Raw genomic sequence first — 18,783 nt, 5'->3', positions numbered from 1 at the left:
ACTCAACAGAGTGCAGTCATGCCATGGTCTAAGCTCTCAAAGTGTCTGCCAAACTATTAGGTTTGTAGGTAAGTCATGCATTACTTACCAATGGGAAAATGTACAAAATGAGAAATGTGTTGTTAGGAGACTCGTTGTGCAAGCATCATAGAATTTACTGACACAAACCTAGATAGTACAGCCCACTACACACCTAGGCTATACGGTATGGTCTATTGCTCCTAGGATACATACCTGTTTTCAGTAACAGCATGTTACTATACTGAATACTGTAGGCAGTAGTAATACAATGGTTTTGTGTATCTAAAGATATCTAAACAAAGAAAAGATACAGTAAAACTACGGTATTATAATCTCTTGGGACTACTGTTTTATAAAGGGTCCCTCATTGACAGAAACATGGTTATGCAGCACACCACTGTATTTTGGAGTCCAGTAGTTGAAGTCAATAGCTCACATATGGGGTCTGATAAGGTGTGATATAACATTTTCGAAGGAAGTGGGAGTACATTGCAAGTTCTTGTCACAGTAAAACATATGTCACTCATAGAAAACTATATATGTGTTTGGAATCATTTCAAAGCTATGTAACAAAACAGTTCACAATTATAAGAATAAACTTCAATTTAAAAATATTATTACGCAAAAATGGTAAATATTTAATGTATAAAGTAATGAAACAAAATTTACTAAACAAAAATATTGTATCTTGCAATTCACACTCCATTTTAGACTTTTAAATTTAAAGAGACAGATAAAAACTCCAAATGGTCACACAGAATGACAGAATTGAAGTAACCTAAGTTTGGCTGGGCACGGTGACTCATGCCTGTAATCCCAACACTTTGGGAGGCTGAGGCAGACGGATCACCTGAGGCTAGGAGTTCAAGACCAGCTTGGACAACATGGTGAAACCCTGTCTGTACTAAAAATACAAAAATTAGCCATGCATGGTGGTGGGCATCTGTAATCCCAGCTACTTGGGAGTTTGAGGCGGGAGAATCCCTGAATCCAGGAGGCAGAGGTTGCGGTAAACAGAGATTGTGCCACTGCACTCCAGCCTGGGCCACAGAGTGAGACTCTGTCTCAGACAAACCAACAAACAAAAAAATTGGCCAGGCGCAGTGGCTCACGCCTGTAATCCCAGCACTTTGGGAGGCCAAGGCAGGTGGATCACTTGAGGCCAGGAGTTTGAGAACAGCCTGGCCAACATGGTGAAACCCCATCTCTACTAGGAAAAAAACAAAAAACAAAACAAAACAAAAAACTAGCCAGACATGGTGGCAGGGTCCTGTAATCCCAGCTACTCAGGAGGCTGAGGCAGGAGAACCGCTTGAACCAGGAGGGTGGAGGTTGCAGTGAGCCAAGATCGCACCACTGCATTCCAGCCTGGGCGACAGAGCAAAACTCCATCTAAAACAAAACCAAAACAAAACAAAACAAAAGAAGTAACCTAAATTATATTTCTTCATCTTTACTGTCACAGTTTATTTTAAATATATCATTTAAATCCAAGAATACATGGTACCAAAGGAATGAAGACACACGTTGCACCTAGACCATTATGAATCCCCAGATGACTGTGGGTATCAGTCCACATGTGTCAGAGGTCCAAGTGTATAACTGGGAGGCCTCCAAATTAACCTCTATGTAGGATACAATGTTTATTAATACGCTAAGAATCTAAAAAAAAAAATGTGATTTGAATCTTTCATTTGCATTATTAAAACTCAACAATAATTGCACCGATTTGTTTAGAATGTATGCCAATATTTAATAAAAAATTGGTGGGGAGAGGAGATAGAGTATTTAACTATGGACATTCCTTTGCCAGAATTGCCAGAACATGGTGATAATCAAAAGCAGACTGATTTTCTGTTGTTTTATCATTGTGTTTAAATTATCAAAAAACAATGCTTCTCATTATTGCCTGTGCCCAGGACTGCCCACTTCCCCATACTTGGTACACCACTGGATGATGAATACTTCCACAAATTGGCAGTGATCCAGTGGTGAAAGAAAAATTAATGATACAGCAGGTCCCGGTGGCTCACGCCTGTAGCCCCAGCACTTTGGAAGGCTGGGGCAGGTGGATTATCTGAGGTCAAGAGTTCGAGAGCAGCCTGGCCAACATGTTAAACCCGGTCTATACTAAAAGTACAAAAATTAGCCGGGTGTGGTGGTGCACACCTGTAGTCTCAGATACTCTGGAGGCTGAGGCAGGAGAATCGCTTGAACCCGGGAGGCGGAGGTTGCAGTGAACTGGGATCGTGCCACTGTATTCCAGCCTGAGTGACAGAGTGGCGGGGTGGATGGGGGGCGGGTGGGCGGCGGGGAAGAAAAAAGAAAATTAATGATGCAAAGGAGAGAGGGAGACAATTGCTAGGGCCATATCTCTGAGCAGATGAGAGGAGAAGGGACCCAAGGCACCAGCAGAGGGACTGACAGACAAAAGCACAAACAGTTCATCCACGGCAATGAGGCAAGACAGAGTCTATGGGTACAGATGAATGTAGGCCTATTATCTAAGGTGTTTTCTTAGTTTTTTCCCCAGAAGTGGAATGTGGGATTCAGAGACTTTTCACCGTCCCAGAGAAGGAGAATCCTGTTTCTTTAAGGACACTTTATTACCTACTTTAATTTTCTTTTTTTTCCCTTGGGTTTTTTTTTTTTGTTTGTTTGTTTTTGTTTTTGTTTTTTTTTGAGAGGGAGTCTCACTCTGCCACCTAGGCTGGAGTGCAGTGGTGCGATTTCAGCTCACTGCAACCTCTGCCTCCTGGGTTCAAGTGATTCTCCTGCCTCAACCTCCCAATTAGCTGGGACTGCAGGTGCCTGCCACTATGTCTGGCCTATTTTTATATTTTCAGTAGAGACAGGGTTTTACCATGTTGGCCAGGCTGGTCTCAAACTCTTGACCTCAAGTGATCTGCCCACCTCGGTCTCCTAAAGTGCTGGGATTACAGGTGTGAGCCACTGCACCCAGCCTAATTTTGTTTTCTTGAAAAGTTTGATCACTTCTTTTAATACATGTTCTTTACTGGGTTTTTTTTTTTTTTCTTTTTTCATGACAGAGGTTGCTGTGGATGTCACTGCTATTAATGCTTTAATATTAACTACACTGACTTAAAAAGGACATTATTGTGATTTTGGAACTGAGATGATCAATTCCCTCTAACAGGGAATAAATGGTTAAGGCAGCTCTGATTTGGGAAATCCATTTGTGAGCACTCTAGAATTCAGTTCCTTTTTCTGCTTTTCATCTCTGAGAGAGACGCTATAGAGCTGTGAGTGGCCGGGCGGGGGTGGGAGATGCCACCTCAGAGCAGTGCTTGTCCTTTTCCATAGAGTTTTATTTTGATATTTTCACACTGCTCAGAGAGAATTCCACCCAAAGGTCCTCAAGTGCCATGAAAAGGACAAGGAAAGAGCATCTTTGAACAGTGGCATTGTTAAATGCCAAGAGCCTGCCTCTCCAGTGGATAATTTTGAGATATTCTGAAACACTTTTCAAAGGCTTTGCTAAGTAGTCATTGTGGAAAAGGACACATTCTATATTAAACTCACGCTGGGATCAGAGATGGCCTTGGGTAAGATTGTGAACTAGACGATGTTTGTAGCCCTCTTTTATTGCCTCTTCCTCCGTCAGTGATGCTCCAGCCCCTTCCCCCGTACCTCCTCAAGGCTTTTAGAGTCTCTCCCCCTCCCTCTTTTTGCCTTATGTGATTGAGGGCCATGGAAGGGTAGATATCAGTAACTTAGATCTTGGTGTTCTTCTGCTGCAGGATTTTCCAATGGAGCTACTTATTCCTCCAAACCCCACAGACCTTTAACTGCTTCTCTGCCTTCAGTGTGGCTGTCCTCCATCCTCCAGTCCACCCTTTGTGCTGCAGTCAGGAAAGGACACATTATCTTGCATTTGCTTACCAGGGAGACTTAGCTTTCACCACAGCTTGCCTTATTCTCTATCCTTTAGCCAAACCAAACAAACTGCTCTCATTTCCTCAAACCTATCATGTTCTCAAACCCCCCATGTTCTCAAGCCCCAAGCTTTGGCTGCTACAGTTTCCTCTCCCTGGAATACTCTTCCTTGCCCCCTTCCTCTGTCCCTTACTCATTCCACAGACCTCAGTTTAGGGGGCTAATTCTAAGAAGCCTTCCCTGGCCCTCCCCATTCAGGTCAGCTGAACCACACACACACTAATCCTGTTATATTGTAATTACTTGTATTTTTTTTCTTTTTACCCACCCTCTTTGGGGTTTTGACTGGGGTGGCTCTGCCCACAGTTATTTCTCTTTTTCTGGGAAGAGAACCTTCTGCAGGGGTGGTGGTAGGTGATGGTAGGAGCAATGCCAGTGGTATGGGGCTAATCCCCTGGCCAGAGATTATGACCTATGTGTTCAATAAGAAACACTACATGAATGAATGATTGGATAAATTTAGATAAATGCACTACTTTTCTCCCTATGATAGTTGCATTTTAATCCCTAATTTTCCCCCACCTATAGGCTAGAAATTCCATTTTATAACAGCTTAAGAATAAGTTCATATCAATAACTTTTAATGAATGTTTTTCATATTTGAGGTACTATGCTAGGAGCTCAAGGGGCATATAAGAATGAATAATACACAGCCTAAGTCCTCAATAAATTTAAAATCTATTACACTTATGGTTGCAAATGCCCTTTAAAAAGTAAACACACACACACATATCCGAGGGGTTAGAAAATATTAAAATGTTTGTTTTAAAATTTGATTTAATCTTGGTTTTGAAAGCTGGTAAAAGCGAAGAGGATGCACCCTTAGCTTTTTGGCACCTATTGCTTGTCTGGGATTGTGTTTTCTCATTTAACACCCAGCAACTTATCAAGGAAGTGTTATTTCTCTCTCTCTTTTTTACTTTTTCTTTTTGAGACAGAGTCTTGCTCTGTCTCCCAGGCTGGAGGGCAGTGGCCTGATCTTGGCTTTCTGAAATCTCCCCCTCCCGGGTTCAAGTGATTCTTGTGTCTCAGCCTCCCAAGTAGCTGGGATTACAGGTACGCACCACCATGGCTGGCTAATTTTTTGTATTTTTAGTAGAGAAAGAGTTTCACTCTATTGGTCAGCTCGAACTCCCAGACTCAAGCAATTCACCCACCTCGGCCTCCCAAAGTGCTCGGATTACAGGCGTGAGCCGCCGCGCATGGCCAAGGAGTGTTATTTCTCATCGTGAAATGAAAACATCTGTCTCTTGTTAAAGGTATCTTGGAACCCTTGTGTGGCTGTAGATGGTTTTTTTTCTTGTACTTGAAACAATATCCCATGCTTAATTTCCTTGATCTGTCCACATAACAATAAAATGTAACTTCAAATGGAAAACGTTCACATAAAGAATCATTCACTAGCTCATCCCATGTAAACACATATAAGCAAACACAAGTATTTGTTAGGAACCTTTTATGTAGCCAGTACAATCCTAGGTACTATAATTTAGGGAATAAATGGAACTCTACAAATTACAGTGTACTTAAATTTATGGGACCATGACATTGCCACTTTCAAAGCCGAAAGAAAATGCAATCACAAGTAGGGATGATAGTGGTAGGAAAGGGGCCACAGTGGTTTTCTGTGGTGTCTGGATAGAACAGAGTGGTTATTGTCTAAAAGTTTTCTGCCTTGATGACCCTTTCTTGGTCCCTTGGCTAGAAAAAGCAAGCTTTTTTATGTTTCCTCTCTGTGACCATTGGTATTTCTGGGTTGCCAGCTTCCCCAGCACCCAATCTAGGATATGGGAGGCAAAAAGAAAATCGGAGAACTCACTGCTATGTGGCCCTTGGGATTGCGTGGTCTATAATTGATCTGCCATATTCTCCCCACTTTTCAGAGTCTTCTTATGTTTAGATATATAACATTTCAGCTGTTCGTAGCAGGATGAATAGGACGAAGTGTGTTTATTTTATGTTGTCCCTGCCTCTCCCAATATTTGAAGCATCTAAGACAATAGAATAGAACAGTCAAGATGCTGCCACTTACCTCTTATAAAATGAGATAAACTAGGAAAAAGAAAAGCACAGTTCTTGAGGGAAGAAAGCTGGTTGGTTTTCTGCAGGTCATAGCCTTAGGTTCAGATTATTTGTCTTTATCTCCACCTTATCTAGGTTGGAGAATTAACTGGAGACAATAAACATTATTCTTGCTAATACTTTATGTTCATGTATGATTATATGCACTATGATTAAAGAAATGAAAGTATAACCATTTGTTAGCTAGGAAATTACTGAATCCTTATCAAGACCTTGATGAGAATGTTGAAAAAGTAGTGATGAGGAAAATTGTGTTTGAAGTCATCCTACATAGTTTTCATGGGTTAATTATAATTAGTAATATGTGCACAATATATACATCTCTCGAATATTAAAATATTTTGAAGTAGGCAGTCATATACTCATTAACAGTGTTCCATTGCATTGTGTCATACAGGTCACTTTAACTGAAATCTTGTTGGAGTGGGAGGAGGAATTCATCATGGTGGAATAGAATCTGATGTTCAAATAAAGCAAGTTGATTTTGGAGCTGTATTAGAAAATGGAAAATGTTACAAAAGTGCAGAGTATAAAATAAATCAGAACTGCTAACACTGTAACCATTTCAAAGTTACAGGGTGAGGCAGAGATTATCCGGATTTTCATTTCCTATAAGATGTAAAGGATGAAACAGAGTCAGAGAAACACAATACTGCTGGGTTTAATGCACTGGTTGCAAAATGTTCAGAAGTTAATTATGAATATTTGCTGCCTTAAGTCACGCTCAAATACTAACTTGCATTTTAATCACTAATAAATAATTATTTACAGTCTATACAATTATTGAAATACTTTGTAATTGACTGTAAAGTTTAATATGTGAAAAATAATGGGCTGTCTCTAAAATATTTTTCTTTACTTTTTTTCTTTTATGAGACCGAGTCTCACTTTGTCACTCAGACTAGAGTGCAGTGGCATTATCTTGGCTCATTGCACCTCTGCCTCCCAGGTTCATGCCATTCTCCTGCCTCAGCCTCCCGAGTAGCTGGGATTACAGGTGTGCACCACCACCCCGGCTAATTTTTGTATTTTTAGTAGAGGCAGTTTCACTATGTTGGCTAAGTTGGTCTTGAACTTCTGACCTCAGGTGATCTGCCCGCCTCGGCCTCCCAAAGTGCTGGGATTACAGGGGTGAGCCACCACTCCCAACCTTTCTTTAGATTTTTATCCAACAAAAGGACTTCATAAATATGGCTTTTGCTCACAATAAGCAAAGTGAAATTATTTCTTTTTTTTTTTTTTTTTTTTTTAAGTATCGTCATTTATTTATCTCTAACAAAAGATAAAATACAAAACAGACACAACAATGTCAGCCTTTATGTTGAACCACCCTGTTTGGATAGGAAAATAAAATTTTTTTTGCATTTTTGAAGTAAATAAAAATTAAATCTATTTGCATTGTTAATTTCATACCAATCTAAAGCTAGACACTATGTATATCCAAAGTACTTGACAATTTGACTCAGTTACTCTCACACCACCCTTTCTGAGATGCAGTATCCTATAGGTGGTTTTTGGTAGTTTAGAAAAGCCAGTGAGCTGTTAAAAGTTGATATACTGAAGTCGGAGGTTTTGTTAGGCTGTTTTCACTGATTCCACTCTGTCAGTATTATCTTCACAGTGTTCTGAGTAGAGGCTTCAGGATCATGGCAATCTATTACTAATATCCCTACAAGCTATCCTTGTAATTCTTTCAAGAAGCCAACTTCAGGTTTTGGTTTTAGCAAAGTGAAATTATTTCTTTACTTTCAGAAGAGTATCACTAACACCTCCAGGCAAAAGTAATGAGAACATACGGGGAGGAAAATTAATCTGATTATTAAGATTTGCTTAAATGTTGCAAAAACTGGTATTATCAGTTATAAATATATATTATATATTATGGTCTCCAAACAAAGTAGGAGAAAAATGAAAATCTGATGCTCCAAATTGTGTTGGCCAGTTAAGGAGGAGCTTTATGCTTTGGCAGAGGTGTAATTTCAAAGGAATAAGTACTTAAAAAAGGACTAAGTTTCGGCATTTCTTTTCTATTCTTTATTTACTAACAAAAAATAGTCACTGTAAAATTGCCTCATTGAGGCTGTAGGATCTTGAAATTTCAACTTTAGTGTCAAAAGTACCTTGTGGGCTGGATGCAGCAACTCATGCCCAGCACTTTGGGAGGCTGAGGTGTGAGGATTGCTTGAGGCCAGGAGTTCGAGGCTGCGGTGAACTATGACCATACCACTGCACTCCAGCCTGGGTGACAGACCTAGACCCTGTTTCTCTCTCTAAATAAAGTGGTTTGTGTATGCAACATACTTCCTCTCTGAGTTTAAAAAACTGACAAAAGAAATGTAACCATTATGACTATAATATTCTGTGTGTTTCATGATAATCTGATAAGCTATCAAACATAAGTGTTAAAAGATTCTTTTACATACTTTTCAAATGCTCTTGTGACTGGTGAGGGCATTCAAGACACTTGAGATTACAATGAGGGACAGTCCAATCAGAGAATGGGCACTGGTTTAGTTATTTCACACTGTGTAACAAATTACCCAAAATGTAACTGCAAATAAAATTACAAATATTCATGATCTCAGTTTCTGAGGATTAGGAATCTAGGAGATGCTTAGAGGGTAGATTTCGTTCAAGATAACTCAAAGATATGTAGTCAAGCTTATCAGGGCTTCAATCATCTGATAGTTCAACTGGGGAAGGATCTATTTCCAAGCTTACTTATGTGACTGTTTGCAGGTTTCTCATACTTGCTGACTGTGAGTTGGAGTCTCAGTTCCTTGCCACACAGACCCCTCCATAAGCTATGTGAGTATCCTCATGACATGACAGCTGGCTTCCTCCAAAATGAGAGAGTGAGCCCAAGAAAGAATCCACAGCTATGAATAACCTTATCTCAAAAGTGATATGCTACTACTACTTCTTTATTTTGCTGGTAAACCAGACAAACCATGGTACAAGGTAGGAGGGGACAACATCAAGTGGTCAATACCAGGATGCAGGGATCACTGGGGGCCATCTTGAAAACTGGCTACTACAGGTCCATGTGGCAGATTTGCAACTTGGATTCACCTAGAACTTGTGTTAAAGCATACCTCCTCTAGTAGTCATTGCCTGTTACTGGGAAGAAATGACTAGTGACCATTCATACAGACTGCAAAGGGCAAATGGAAATTTGCTGACATTTCTCTGCTAACATTACATAGCCTTTCCATAACTTGAGTATACTGAGTGTACTAAGAAATAACAATTCAGCTTTTAGTTACACTTTTTATGGGTACCAAGATCCAAGAATAATTTGAAAAATATACATGATCTACAGTATAGTTCTGAGAAGGGTAGTATGCATAATAAAGTAAAACAGTATGCTGTCACAGAAAGTTAGGTGATTACCAATCCTAAGCATATAGAAATAAAGCTTTAAAACCTTGCTATGAAAAAGATGGAAAACAAGAGACCCTTTTAGCTTTCTTATTTCCCAGCTTGAATAATTTAATTGGATTTTATAATATCAGTAGGAATCAATGACTGCTTTTAGGTTTTCCTACTTTGGGTGAAAGATAAGTCACTTTGAACACTCCTGGTAGTAAATTGCCAGGTAGAGAGATATAACCATTAAAAATTACCATATATACTTCTTGGCTTTTTGTAAAAGAAATTTCTAATAGTTTTCAATGTAGGAAACTTTTCTAAAGATTGTCATATAAATCAGCTACTTGAAACTCACAAACCATAAGGTACCTGACCCAGGCAAATCACATACAGAGTGGTAGGGGATAAACAGCTCTACTGCACTTACTTGCAGAAATAAATACATAAACAGCCAATTTTAAATCTAATAGGGTTTTAAATCATCAAATAACTTATCCATCTGGTTAGGTCAAGACCTATTTGCAGGCTAGAAGGGCTCTTTAGAAGAGTTGTGGCCAAGTGCGGTGAGTCATGCCTATAATTCCAGCACTTTGGGAGGCTGGGGCTGGTGGATCACTTTAGACCAAGAGTCTGAGACCAGCCTGGGCAACATGGTGAAACCCTGTCTCTACAAAATATACACACACACACCCACACAAAATAGCTGGGCGTGGTGGCACACACACCTGTAGCCTCAGCTCCTTGGGAGACTGAAGTGGGTGGGTTGCTTGAGCCCAGGAAGTAGAGGCTGCGGCGAGCTGTGGGCATGCCTCTGTACTGCAGCCTGGGCAACAGTGTGAGACCCTGCCAAAAAAAAAAAAAAAAAAAAAAAAAAAAAAAAAAGGCGGAGTTGTGGCAACAGATGGTGACTTCTTCCCTTTTCGAATCCTCCAGGTTATCTGTGCTTACATCTATCCTCAGCTTAGCTAGGTAAGGTACTCCCCAAGATGCTCTGCCCTTCAGGAGGGAGAATTATTGTAGGTAGACAGCCGGTGATTTCTGCCTAAGGAGGAAAAAGGAGACAGGAAGGTATTAGCTGCTGACTTTATTTTAGCAGTGGTTTTCCACCTTGGCTGCATATTAGAATCAGATTCTGCCGAGTGGGATTCAGGCACTAAACTTTTTTTTTCAGCTCTCCGGGTGATTTTAATGTGCACCCAAAATTGAGACCCTTATGTCTTATGTCAGTGGGTCTCATTACAGCGCCCATCGGAATCACCTGGAGAGCATGTTAAATTTACAGAATGCTAGGCTCCATCCTCCAGTCTGATTCAGGAGAGCTGGGGTGGGACCCATCATTTGCATATTTAACAAGTTCCCAGATGCTGCTGATGCCGCTGTACCACGCCGACAAGTCTTAGAAAAATTTGTCTCTTGTTGTATTTTTATACAACAAAAAATGGAGTTCAGCTGTGAGTAGGATGTAGGGGGAAGAATGAAAATTGGTAAATGCAGAGGACAGATACCACTAGTCTCCCCTCTTTGCTTTCCCCATCTTCTTCAAAGTTGAAGTTAGACTGAGATCTACCCCTGCATTGCCCCTCCTCGATTTTCTTCATCTTTCGCAGATTGAGGAAACAACCTGTGAACGGCCCAAAACCGGCTAGACCCAACCTAACCATCCGTTTTAGCGGGTCTCTTTTCCCACACAGGCGGACCGCCTCTCCGCCCTGGCCCTGCCTCCAGTTAAGCCGGCTCCATCTATTAACGTTCTCTTCTGCCCAGCCACACCCCCGGCGTTCTCCGCGGTTGCGCAGCGGCCTTACATCGTTTAAAACGTGCCCAGTGTTTCCCTCCGCGTGCACTGAGTGCCGCGCAGGCGCAAAGGGCCAGGTGCTGGAGGTGCTGTCATGGCTTGCTTCAACCCGGTGGTAAGGAGGACCTCAAGCTCTGTGTAGAGGGAGAGCCCTGGGAGTCCTGGTTCACAGCAGCGGAACTCTGCACACCCTTTTGTTTCCCCCTGACACTTGACAGATTGTCATAACCCCTCTTCTTTAGAGGCTGGGGCTCTTCCTCACCTCTGTGTTGGAGGAAGCTGATGAGGTCCAGTAGTTCAGCAGGAAGTTGGGCCAGCTCCGCTGAAACAAGTGTCCTTTTCCTCTTTTCACCAAAACTGAGGCTATCTAGTTGGGGTGTTTAGAGGTGGAACTCCCCCTCAACCCTCCTGGTTTCCTAGACGTTAGAAAACCCCCAAGTTCGGTTGTGTTAATTTTACCGTGGACATTGTTAATTCCAAGCTGTATTATTTACTGCTTGAAATAACAATGTGATTCTCATGTTACCTCCCCACGTTTTTAGTATCTTTCCCTACCCGCCCATTTCTTCGTCCTTTAACAACTTAATGCTTAAGTGTACAACCTACATTACCCTCCTATGCCTAACGGACACTTAATTTGCACAGTGAGAATTTCTAGTCTCAGTGGCACTTAGGAGACCATCAATCTTAAAAACCTGAATCAAAGAACAAAAATGAAGGATTCATCTTTATTACCAGTTCATCTCAACAGACTTCACATTTCGTGAAAGGCAATATGCTTGTCCAGATCTGTGTAATTTTATGGGTTCCGGTTATCATATATGCAGTATAAAAGCTCTGTTTAATTTAGAGACATGCTACTTTAATTATATCTGTTTTATGATAGTGTTTTAAGATACATAAAATACCTATACTCTGCCTGAATATAAGCTTACTAGGTATGCCAATTTACCTGATTGTGAATTCTATGCTGTAGTGTTTGTTTTAAACAGAGGAGTTAAGATGGACTAGACATAGTTTTAATAAAGATAACAGGGAAAGCAATACAAAGTCTGTGGTCCTAGAAGAGAAAATATGTTCAATACCTGTTTTGATTTTTGAAAAACTTGTGTTCTAATGGGTACTTTTTGACTACTGCTGTGTTAAGATGTTTTTAGCCCTATGAGTTTTTTTCCCTCAGTGTTAAACTTGATCACACTAGCTGGGACTACCACTGAAGTATCAATTTAGTATGCCTTTATCAGGATAAACTGTTTTAGAAGACGCAACTAATTTAGGGGCATTTAGTCTTAACGCATGTGCTTGTGAATAACATTATTTAAATGTTACTGATTGGCCTATTCATATAGGCTTACCCTGGGTCTTTAGAAGGATTAGTTTAAAGCATAGCTTCAAATACTAAATACTCTTGGGGGCTGGGCATGGTGGCTTAGACCTGTAATCCCAGCACTTTGGAAGGTCGAGGTGGGCAGATCACTTCAGCCTAGGAGTTTGAGACCAGACGTGGCCAACATGGTGACACCCCATCTCTACTAAAAATACAAAAAATTAGCCGGATGAGGTAGTGCACGCCTGTAGTCCCAGCTACTCTGGATGCTGAGACAGGAGAATCACTTGAACCCAGGAGGCAGATGTTGCAGTGAGCCCAGATTGTGCCACTGCACTCCAGCCTGGGTGACAGAGCAAGACTCTGTCTCAAAACAAACAAACAAAAAAACAACAACAGAAAACCCTCATAGCTACTCTTGGCATGAACAGGAGTATTTAAGAGTATTTATTTAGTGGATAGTATGAAAAGGCAATCCTAGAGTGCCACAATTTTCATTTTCATTTTGGCCTCATTAAGCAATTTGAAATAAGAGCAACTCAGCTAAATTTCTGCTTGCTGTTTCTTGCCCGTGGACCTCCCACTAGGTCAGTATTGTCAGCACATAGCATTGCCGTTTTGGCCTGGGGGCATAGTTTATATAGATTTGAAGGGCTGAGTTTTTTCACATACCTTCTTTTGTTTTGCTATAACTAGTGTTTAATCTGGGAAGAAATCTGCTTAACTTTGTTGTCATGGCATGTTTGACTAGGAGGTATTTTAGAATGTTATTTGGTCTCTTCAGTATGCACACTGGATGGGTAAGGTCGTTCGTGCCCTTCTTAGGTTCTAGTAGGAAATCCATTTTGGAGCAGTTGTATTTGACAATGGTCCAGAATATATATTTTTTGGACTTTGTGTATTTTGGAAGTGAGATGGGCTTTGATTGCTCTATTTTAAGTGCTTACCCCAGTCTTCTGGCTTGGAGTTTATTTATATTTGTGGAAATAATATAATGAACCCTAAAAAATTCTCCTTTGGCCACTTTGATAAAAAGGTAAATTGAAAACAGAAGACCTATTTCCAGCTGACTTACATTAATTTCTCTTTTAAAAGGAGTTGGGGAGGTTAAATATTGACACAAAAGGCAAGTAACATGACAATAACCATACATCTTTGAGATTATTAGCTCATATGTTATTGTAGTCCTGTAATTCAGTCTTGTAGATAGGCTGAAACTATAGGTCTGAAGCTAACACAGTTTATGGAAAGCTAAGACTATATTGGGAATATGAATGTACTTAGTAAAAGTTTTTATGGTAACTTTACAAGACTAGAAGGTATACACTGCATATCTTTTAAGGCTAAATATGTTCATACTTGAGAAGTCAAAACTTGTAACAGGCTGGGTGCGGTGGCTCATGCCTATAATCCCAGCACTTGGGAAGGCTGAGGCGGGTGGATCATGAGGTCAGTATTGAGACCAGCCTGACCAACTTGGTGAAACCCTATCTCTCTAAAAATACAAAAATTAGCCAGGAATGGTCGTGCACCTGTAATCGCACCTATTCAGGAGGCTGAGGCAGGAGAATTGCTTGAACCCGGGAGTGGAAGTTGCAGTGAACTGAGATCGTGCCACTGCACTCCAGCCTAGGCGACAGAGCATGACTTCGTCTCAATAAATAAATAAATAAATAAATAAATAATAATAAATAAAATAAAACTTTGACAATTGCTTTTATGTAGCCTAAACTCTACAGATCTGTAATTGAAGATGTAATTGAAGGAGTTCGGAATCTATTTGCTGAAGAAGGTATAGAGGAACAAGTTTTAAAAGACTTGAAGCAGGTTTGTAGCCGATACAACTTTTTCTTCCTGTCTTTTGTTGTTTTTTTGGCATACAAAACTGATACAGTTCTGATCTCTCAAATTATAGTTTAGTACTTACCCAGTTCATTGTGCCATCAGGATGACAAGTTAGTTTTTAAGAAACTGAAAAAAAAGAAGTATCATTATATATGTATACATATTTTTACAGCAAACTTTTTTTTTTTTTTTTCCTCTGCAGCTCTGGGAAACCAAGGTTTTGCAGTCTAAAGCAACAGAAGACTTCTTCAGAAATAGCATCCAATCACCTCTGTTTACTCTTCAGTTGCCACACAGCTTGCACCAAACATTGCAATCGGCAACAGGTTGGATACCGTTAGTAAATGAGTACTGTTAGTATCTTCAGAATAAATTCTCATTTGGGGTTGTTTTTCAGTTCGACAGGGTAATGTTCTTAGGGTGAGAAGGCTCGGACACCTAAATCATTTCTATTAAATGAACACAGTATAAATCATTGCCGCATGTAATTATTGGTTAAAAACTCGGGTTATTCAAACTAGTTTTTATTTTAAATATTAAATTTTACAAAGATGATAAAGCCTTTCTTTAGAGGAAAGTCACACAGTTTGTTGGCTGTTGGGAACACCCATTGGTAATTTCAGATAGTTTGATTGTGTCTAGTCAAGGATTACAAGTGGCAGAGGGAAAGGTGAGAGCTCACAAGTTTGTGTGTTCTCTTTCTCTTATTTGTTATTTTTTTTGTGTTATAGATCTGATGTATTGGGAGCAGAATGGAGAGTTCAGAATATGGAGATTATTCAGGCTACCTCACTGTTTTGGATATATAAAATGATGGCTAGAAATTGATCATGTGCATTTATCTTTATTCTTGGACTTAGCAAATCTAGACTTCTGCTTTTAAGGGAAATATTTGTGCACGTTATGCTTATCAATTTAAACTGGAAGGGACTAGCTAATAAAAGATAAAACTTAGAGTTTTCTATCTTTGTATGCTTGATTCCTTTCTTTCTCCTCTGATTCTTATAATCTTTATGTTACTCGTGTGTATACATAAATGTATACTCACATACAAATAAGTTTTATTGGGTTTAGCTGAAATTCAACAGAGTAGTCTGCAAGAAGTAAGGGTAGATTTTGGATTAGATTATCAATAATAGGTAGATAGTTCTTTGCATGCTTGGAAAAATTCACATGAACATTACATGGGCCAAGGTGAAGAGAACATTGTAAGGATGCTTGTACTTCTTCTATTACAAAGTGGGAGAATTTACATGTGGCAGCAATTCTAACATATAAAAATGAATAAATTAACAATGAATGTTGAATTACCAAATACAAGTTTTATTGAATACTGCGTGTATAAAGTATACTTTTGCTCTGTAAGAATTAGTCTTGGCAGTTTTAATGGTTGACACATTGAAACATTTTTCATCAGTTGGGTTTTTCGCTACTGCTTTAATTTTTAACTACTATTTCATTGGGACATCCCCTTCTCTGTTTAAATAACATTCCTTTGGACTTTTGTTTTCTTAATCACTGTTTTATTTATTACAGAATGCTAATATTTTTTTTAACTTATGGTTGGCATGAGGGTGTGGTAGATATGGAAGAGGAAAATACTTGACTGTCTTTTATCAAAAGAGGCCGAGGTGGATGGATCACCTGAGGTCAGGAGTTCTAGACCAACTTGGCCAACATGGTGAAATCCTGTCTCTACTAAAAAAGAAAAACACAAAAATTAGCCAGGCGTGGTGGCTCATGCCTATAATCCCACCTACTTGGGAGGCTGAGGCAGGAGAATCACTTGAACCCGGGAGGCAGAGGTTGCAGTGAGCTGAGATCGCGCCACTGCACTCCAGCCTGGGCGACAGAGTGAGACTCCATCTTAAAAAAAAAAAGCATGGTGAACACTTCTAAGATTCTGTCATTCAAAATTGCAATACTAGATTCTGCCGCAAGATGGTAATATTACCAGTGATTTAAATAACAAAATAGTCTTGCAACTTCATGTATCTAGTTTGTTTTTACTCAGTACCTTATTCTGTATCTTAGCAGTTAGAATAATAGAAATAATTACATTTTAAATAGTTTTTCTCCTTATTCTCTTCCACATCATTTATAATGAAGAGGCTTAAGAGGAAGTACATGTATCCCTTAAAAGTGCTTTATAGTCTTGTTCCTGTCTCTCTTCATCTTTAGGTACCCGACAATAAGATTCTTGAAATAAATAGTCTCATAAAATTGAAGTACTTCTTAATTATATCTTCTCATGGTTTGCTTTTAAAAGCCTGATTAAAATAACTTAAACTTCTAGAACCTTTTTTTCTCTTTTGATAACAAGTTCAAATTAAATCTACAATTCAAGAAGTCATTTGCCTTTGTCTGTTCCATCTTAAAACTTGTCTGCTCTATCAAAATCACAATAAGATACCATCTCACACTAGTCAGAATGGCTGTTATTAAAAAACTGAAAAACAGATGTTGGTGAAGCTGCAGAAAAAAGGAACCACTTATGCACTATTGATGGGAATGTAACTTTGTTCAGCCGCTGTGGAAAGCAGTTTGCAGATTTCTCGGAGAACTTAGAGCTACCATTCAACTCAGCAGTCCCTATTACTAGGCATTTACCCAAAAGAAAATAAATTGTTCTAACAAAAAGACACCCACACTTGTATGCTTATTGTAGTACTATTTACCTTAGCAAAGATGTGGAATCAACTCAACCCATACATGGTGGATTGGATAAAGAAAATGTGGTACATGTCTACCATGGAATACTATGCAACCATAAAAAAGAGAGAGATGTCCTTTGCAGCAATATGGGTGTTGCTGGGGCCATTATCCTAAGTGAATTAACACAGGAACAGAAAACCACATACTGCATGTTCTCACTTATAAATGGGAGCTATACATTGGGTACATATAGACAGAAAGGTGAGAACACTGGGGACTCCAAAAGGAGAGAGGGAGAGAAGGGGGCAAGTGTTGAAAAACTACCCGTTGGGTACTGTGTTCACTATTTGGGTGATGGATCAATAGAAGCTTAAACCTCAGCATCATATGATATACCCCTGTAACAAACCTGTACACATACCCCCCAAACCTAAAAAAAAAAAAAAAAACCCCAGAAACTGGTTTGCGCTATCATATGTTCTTCGTTTTTTATTTGTTTAGTAATTTCCTGTATCTTCAGTTCTCAACTTTGTTTGGTCTCAGGACCCCTTTAAGCTCATAAAATTAAGGACCCTAAATAGCTTTTAAAATGTGGGTTGTAAGTATCTACTATATTAGAAATTAAAACACAAATTTAAAAAATATTGATTTATTAAAAAATTCAATTACATGTTAACATAATAGCATATATTTATGAGTAATAATTCTTCTAGAACAAAAAAATTTAGAAAGAAGAGTAGCATTGTTTTACTTTTCTGCAGGTCTTGTTAATGTCAGCTTAATGAGGTCTGCAGAAATGAGCTGGATTCTTATCTATTTCTTTTCATTTAAATTTTATTGTATGTATTTAAGGTGTTCAGCATGGTGCCTTGAGATAGATAGATAGATAGGTAGATAGTGAAGAGGTTGGTATAGTCTAGCAAATTCACCTGTCATCTCACATAGGTGCTCATTTTAGGTACTTTTAGTATGCCTGAAGTCTTCTCTTTTAGCAAAAATCCCAAATGCAGCACAATATTAAGTATAGCCCTCATGTTATCTATTAGCTATTTAGACTTATTGATCCTATGTATCTGTGGCTTTGTATCCTTTAACCTACATCTTCTCATTTTCTCCCTTCCTGCCCCTCGTAGCTGCTATTTTATTCTCTATCTCTGTGTATTTCACTGTTTTTTTTTTTTTTTTTTTTTAACCATATAAATGAGATCATGCAATACTTTTCTTTTTGTGTTTGGCATATTTCACTTAGTATAATGCCCTTCAGATTCATCTATGTTGTGACAAATGGCAGACTCTCCCTTTTTTAAAAAGCTGAATAATATTTCTCTGTCTGAGTGTGTGTGTACACAGACACACCACATTTTCTTTATCCATTTGTTCATTTGCAGACACTTTGGTTGTTTACAAATCTTGGCTATCGTGAGTAATGTTGCAATGAACATGGGAGTGTAGATATTTTTATGTGGTAGTAGTTTAATTTCCTTTAGATACATATCCATAAGAAGGATTGCTGAGTCATATGGTAGTTCTATTTTTAATTTATTTAGGAATCTCTGCACATTTTCATACAATGGCTGACCATTCTGCATTCCCACCAACAAAGTATAGGGGTTTCCTTTCCTCTGTACTCTCACCAACACTTGTCATCTCTTTTCTTTTTGGTAATACTCATCCTAACAGGTGTGAGTTGATAACTTAATGTAGTTTTGACTTATATTCCTCTGATGAA

The 18,783-nt window shown here is 39.1% G+C and overlaps 1 protein-coding gene across 2 annotated transcripts in view; it reads left to right on the top strand.

Annotated features, from left to right (window-relative positions):
- The first annotated feature begins 11,234 nt into the window (after window positions 1-11,234).
- The window catches only part of GTF2A1L (general transcription factor IIA subunit 1 like), a 66,493-nt gene continuing 58,944 nt past the window's right edge, over window positions 11,235-18,783 (top strand). The window contains exons 1-3 of one of the 2 annotated variants that reach the window (XM_010371750.2): window positions 11,256-11,342; window positions 14,280-14,381; window positions 14,602-14,725. In XM_010371750.2, coding sequence (XP_010370052.1) covers window positions 11,322-11,342; window positions 14,280-14,381; window positions 14,602-14,725 — 247 coding nt within the window. In that variant the 5' untranslated portion in view covers window positions 11,256-11,321. Of the gene's footprint in view, window positions 11,343-14,279; window positions 14,382-14,601; window positions 14,726-18,783 lie in introns of both variants that reach the window. The other variant, XM_010371751.1, reaches the window with a different exon arrangement.

This window comes from Rhinopithecus roxellana, chromosome 17, assembly GCF_007565055.1.
Source record: "Rhinopithecus roxellana isolate Shanxi Qingling chromosome 17, ASM756505v1, whole genome shotgun sequence".
In the NCBI taxonomy this organism is placed as follows: Eukaryota; Metazoa; Chordata; class Mammalia; order Primates; family Cercopithecidae; genus Rhinopithecus; species Rhinopithecus roxellana.
This window is presented reverse-complemented; position numbering and strand designations above follow the sequence as displayed.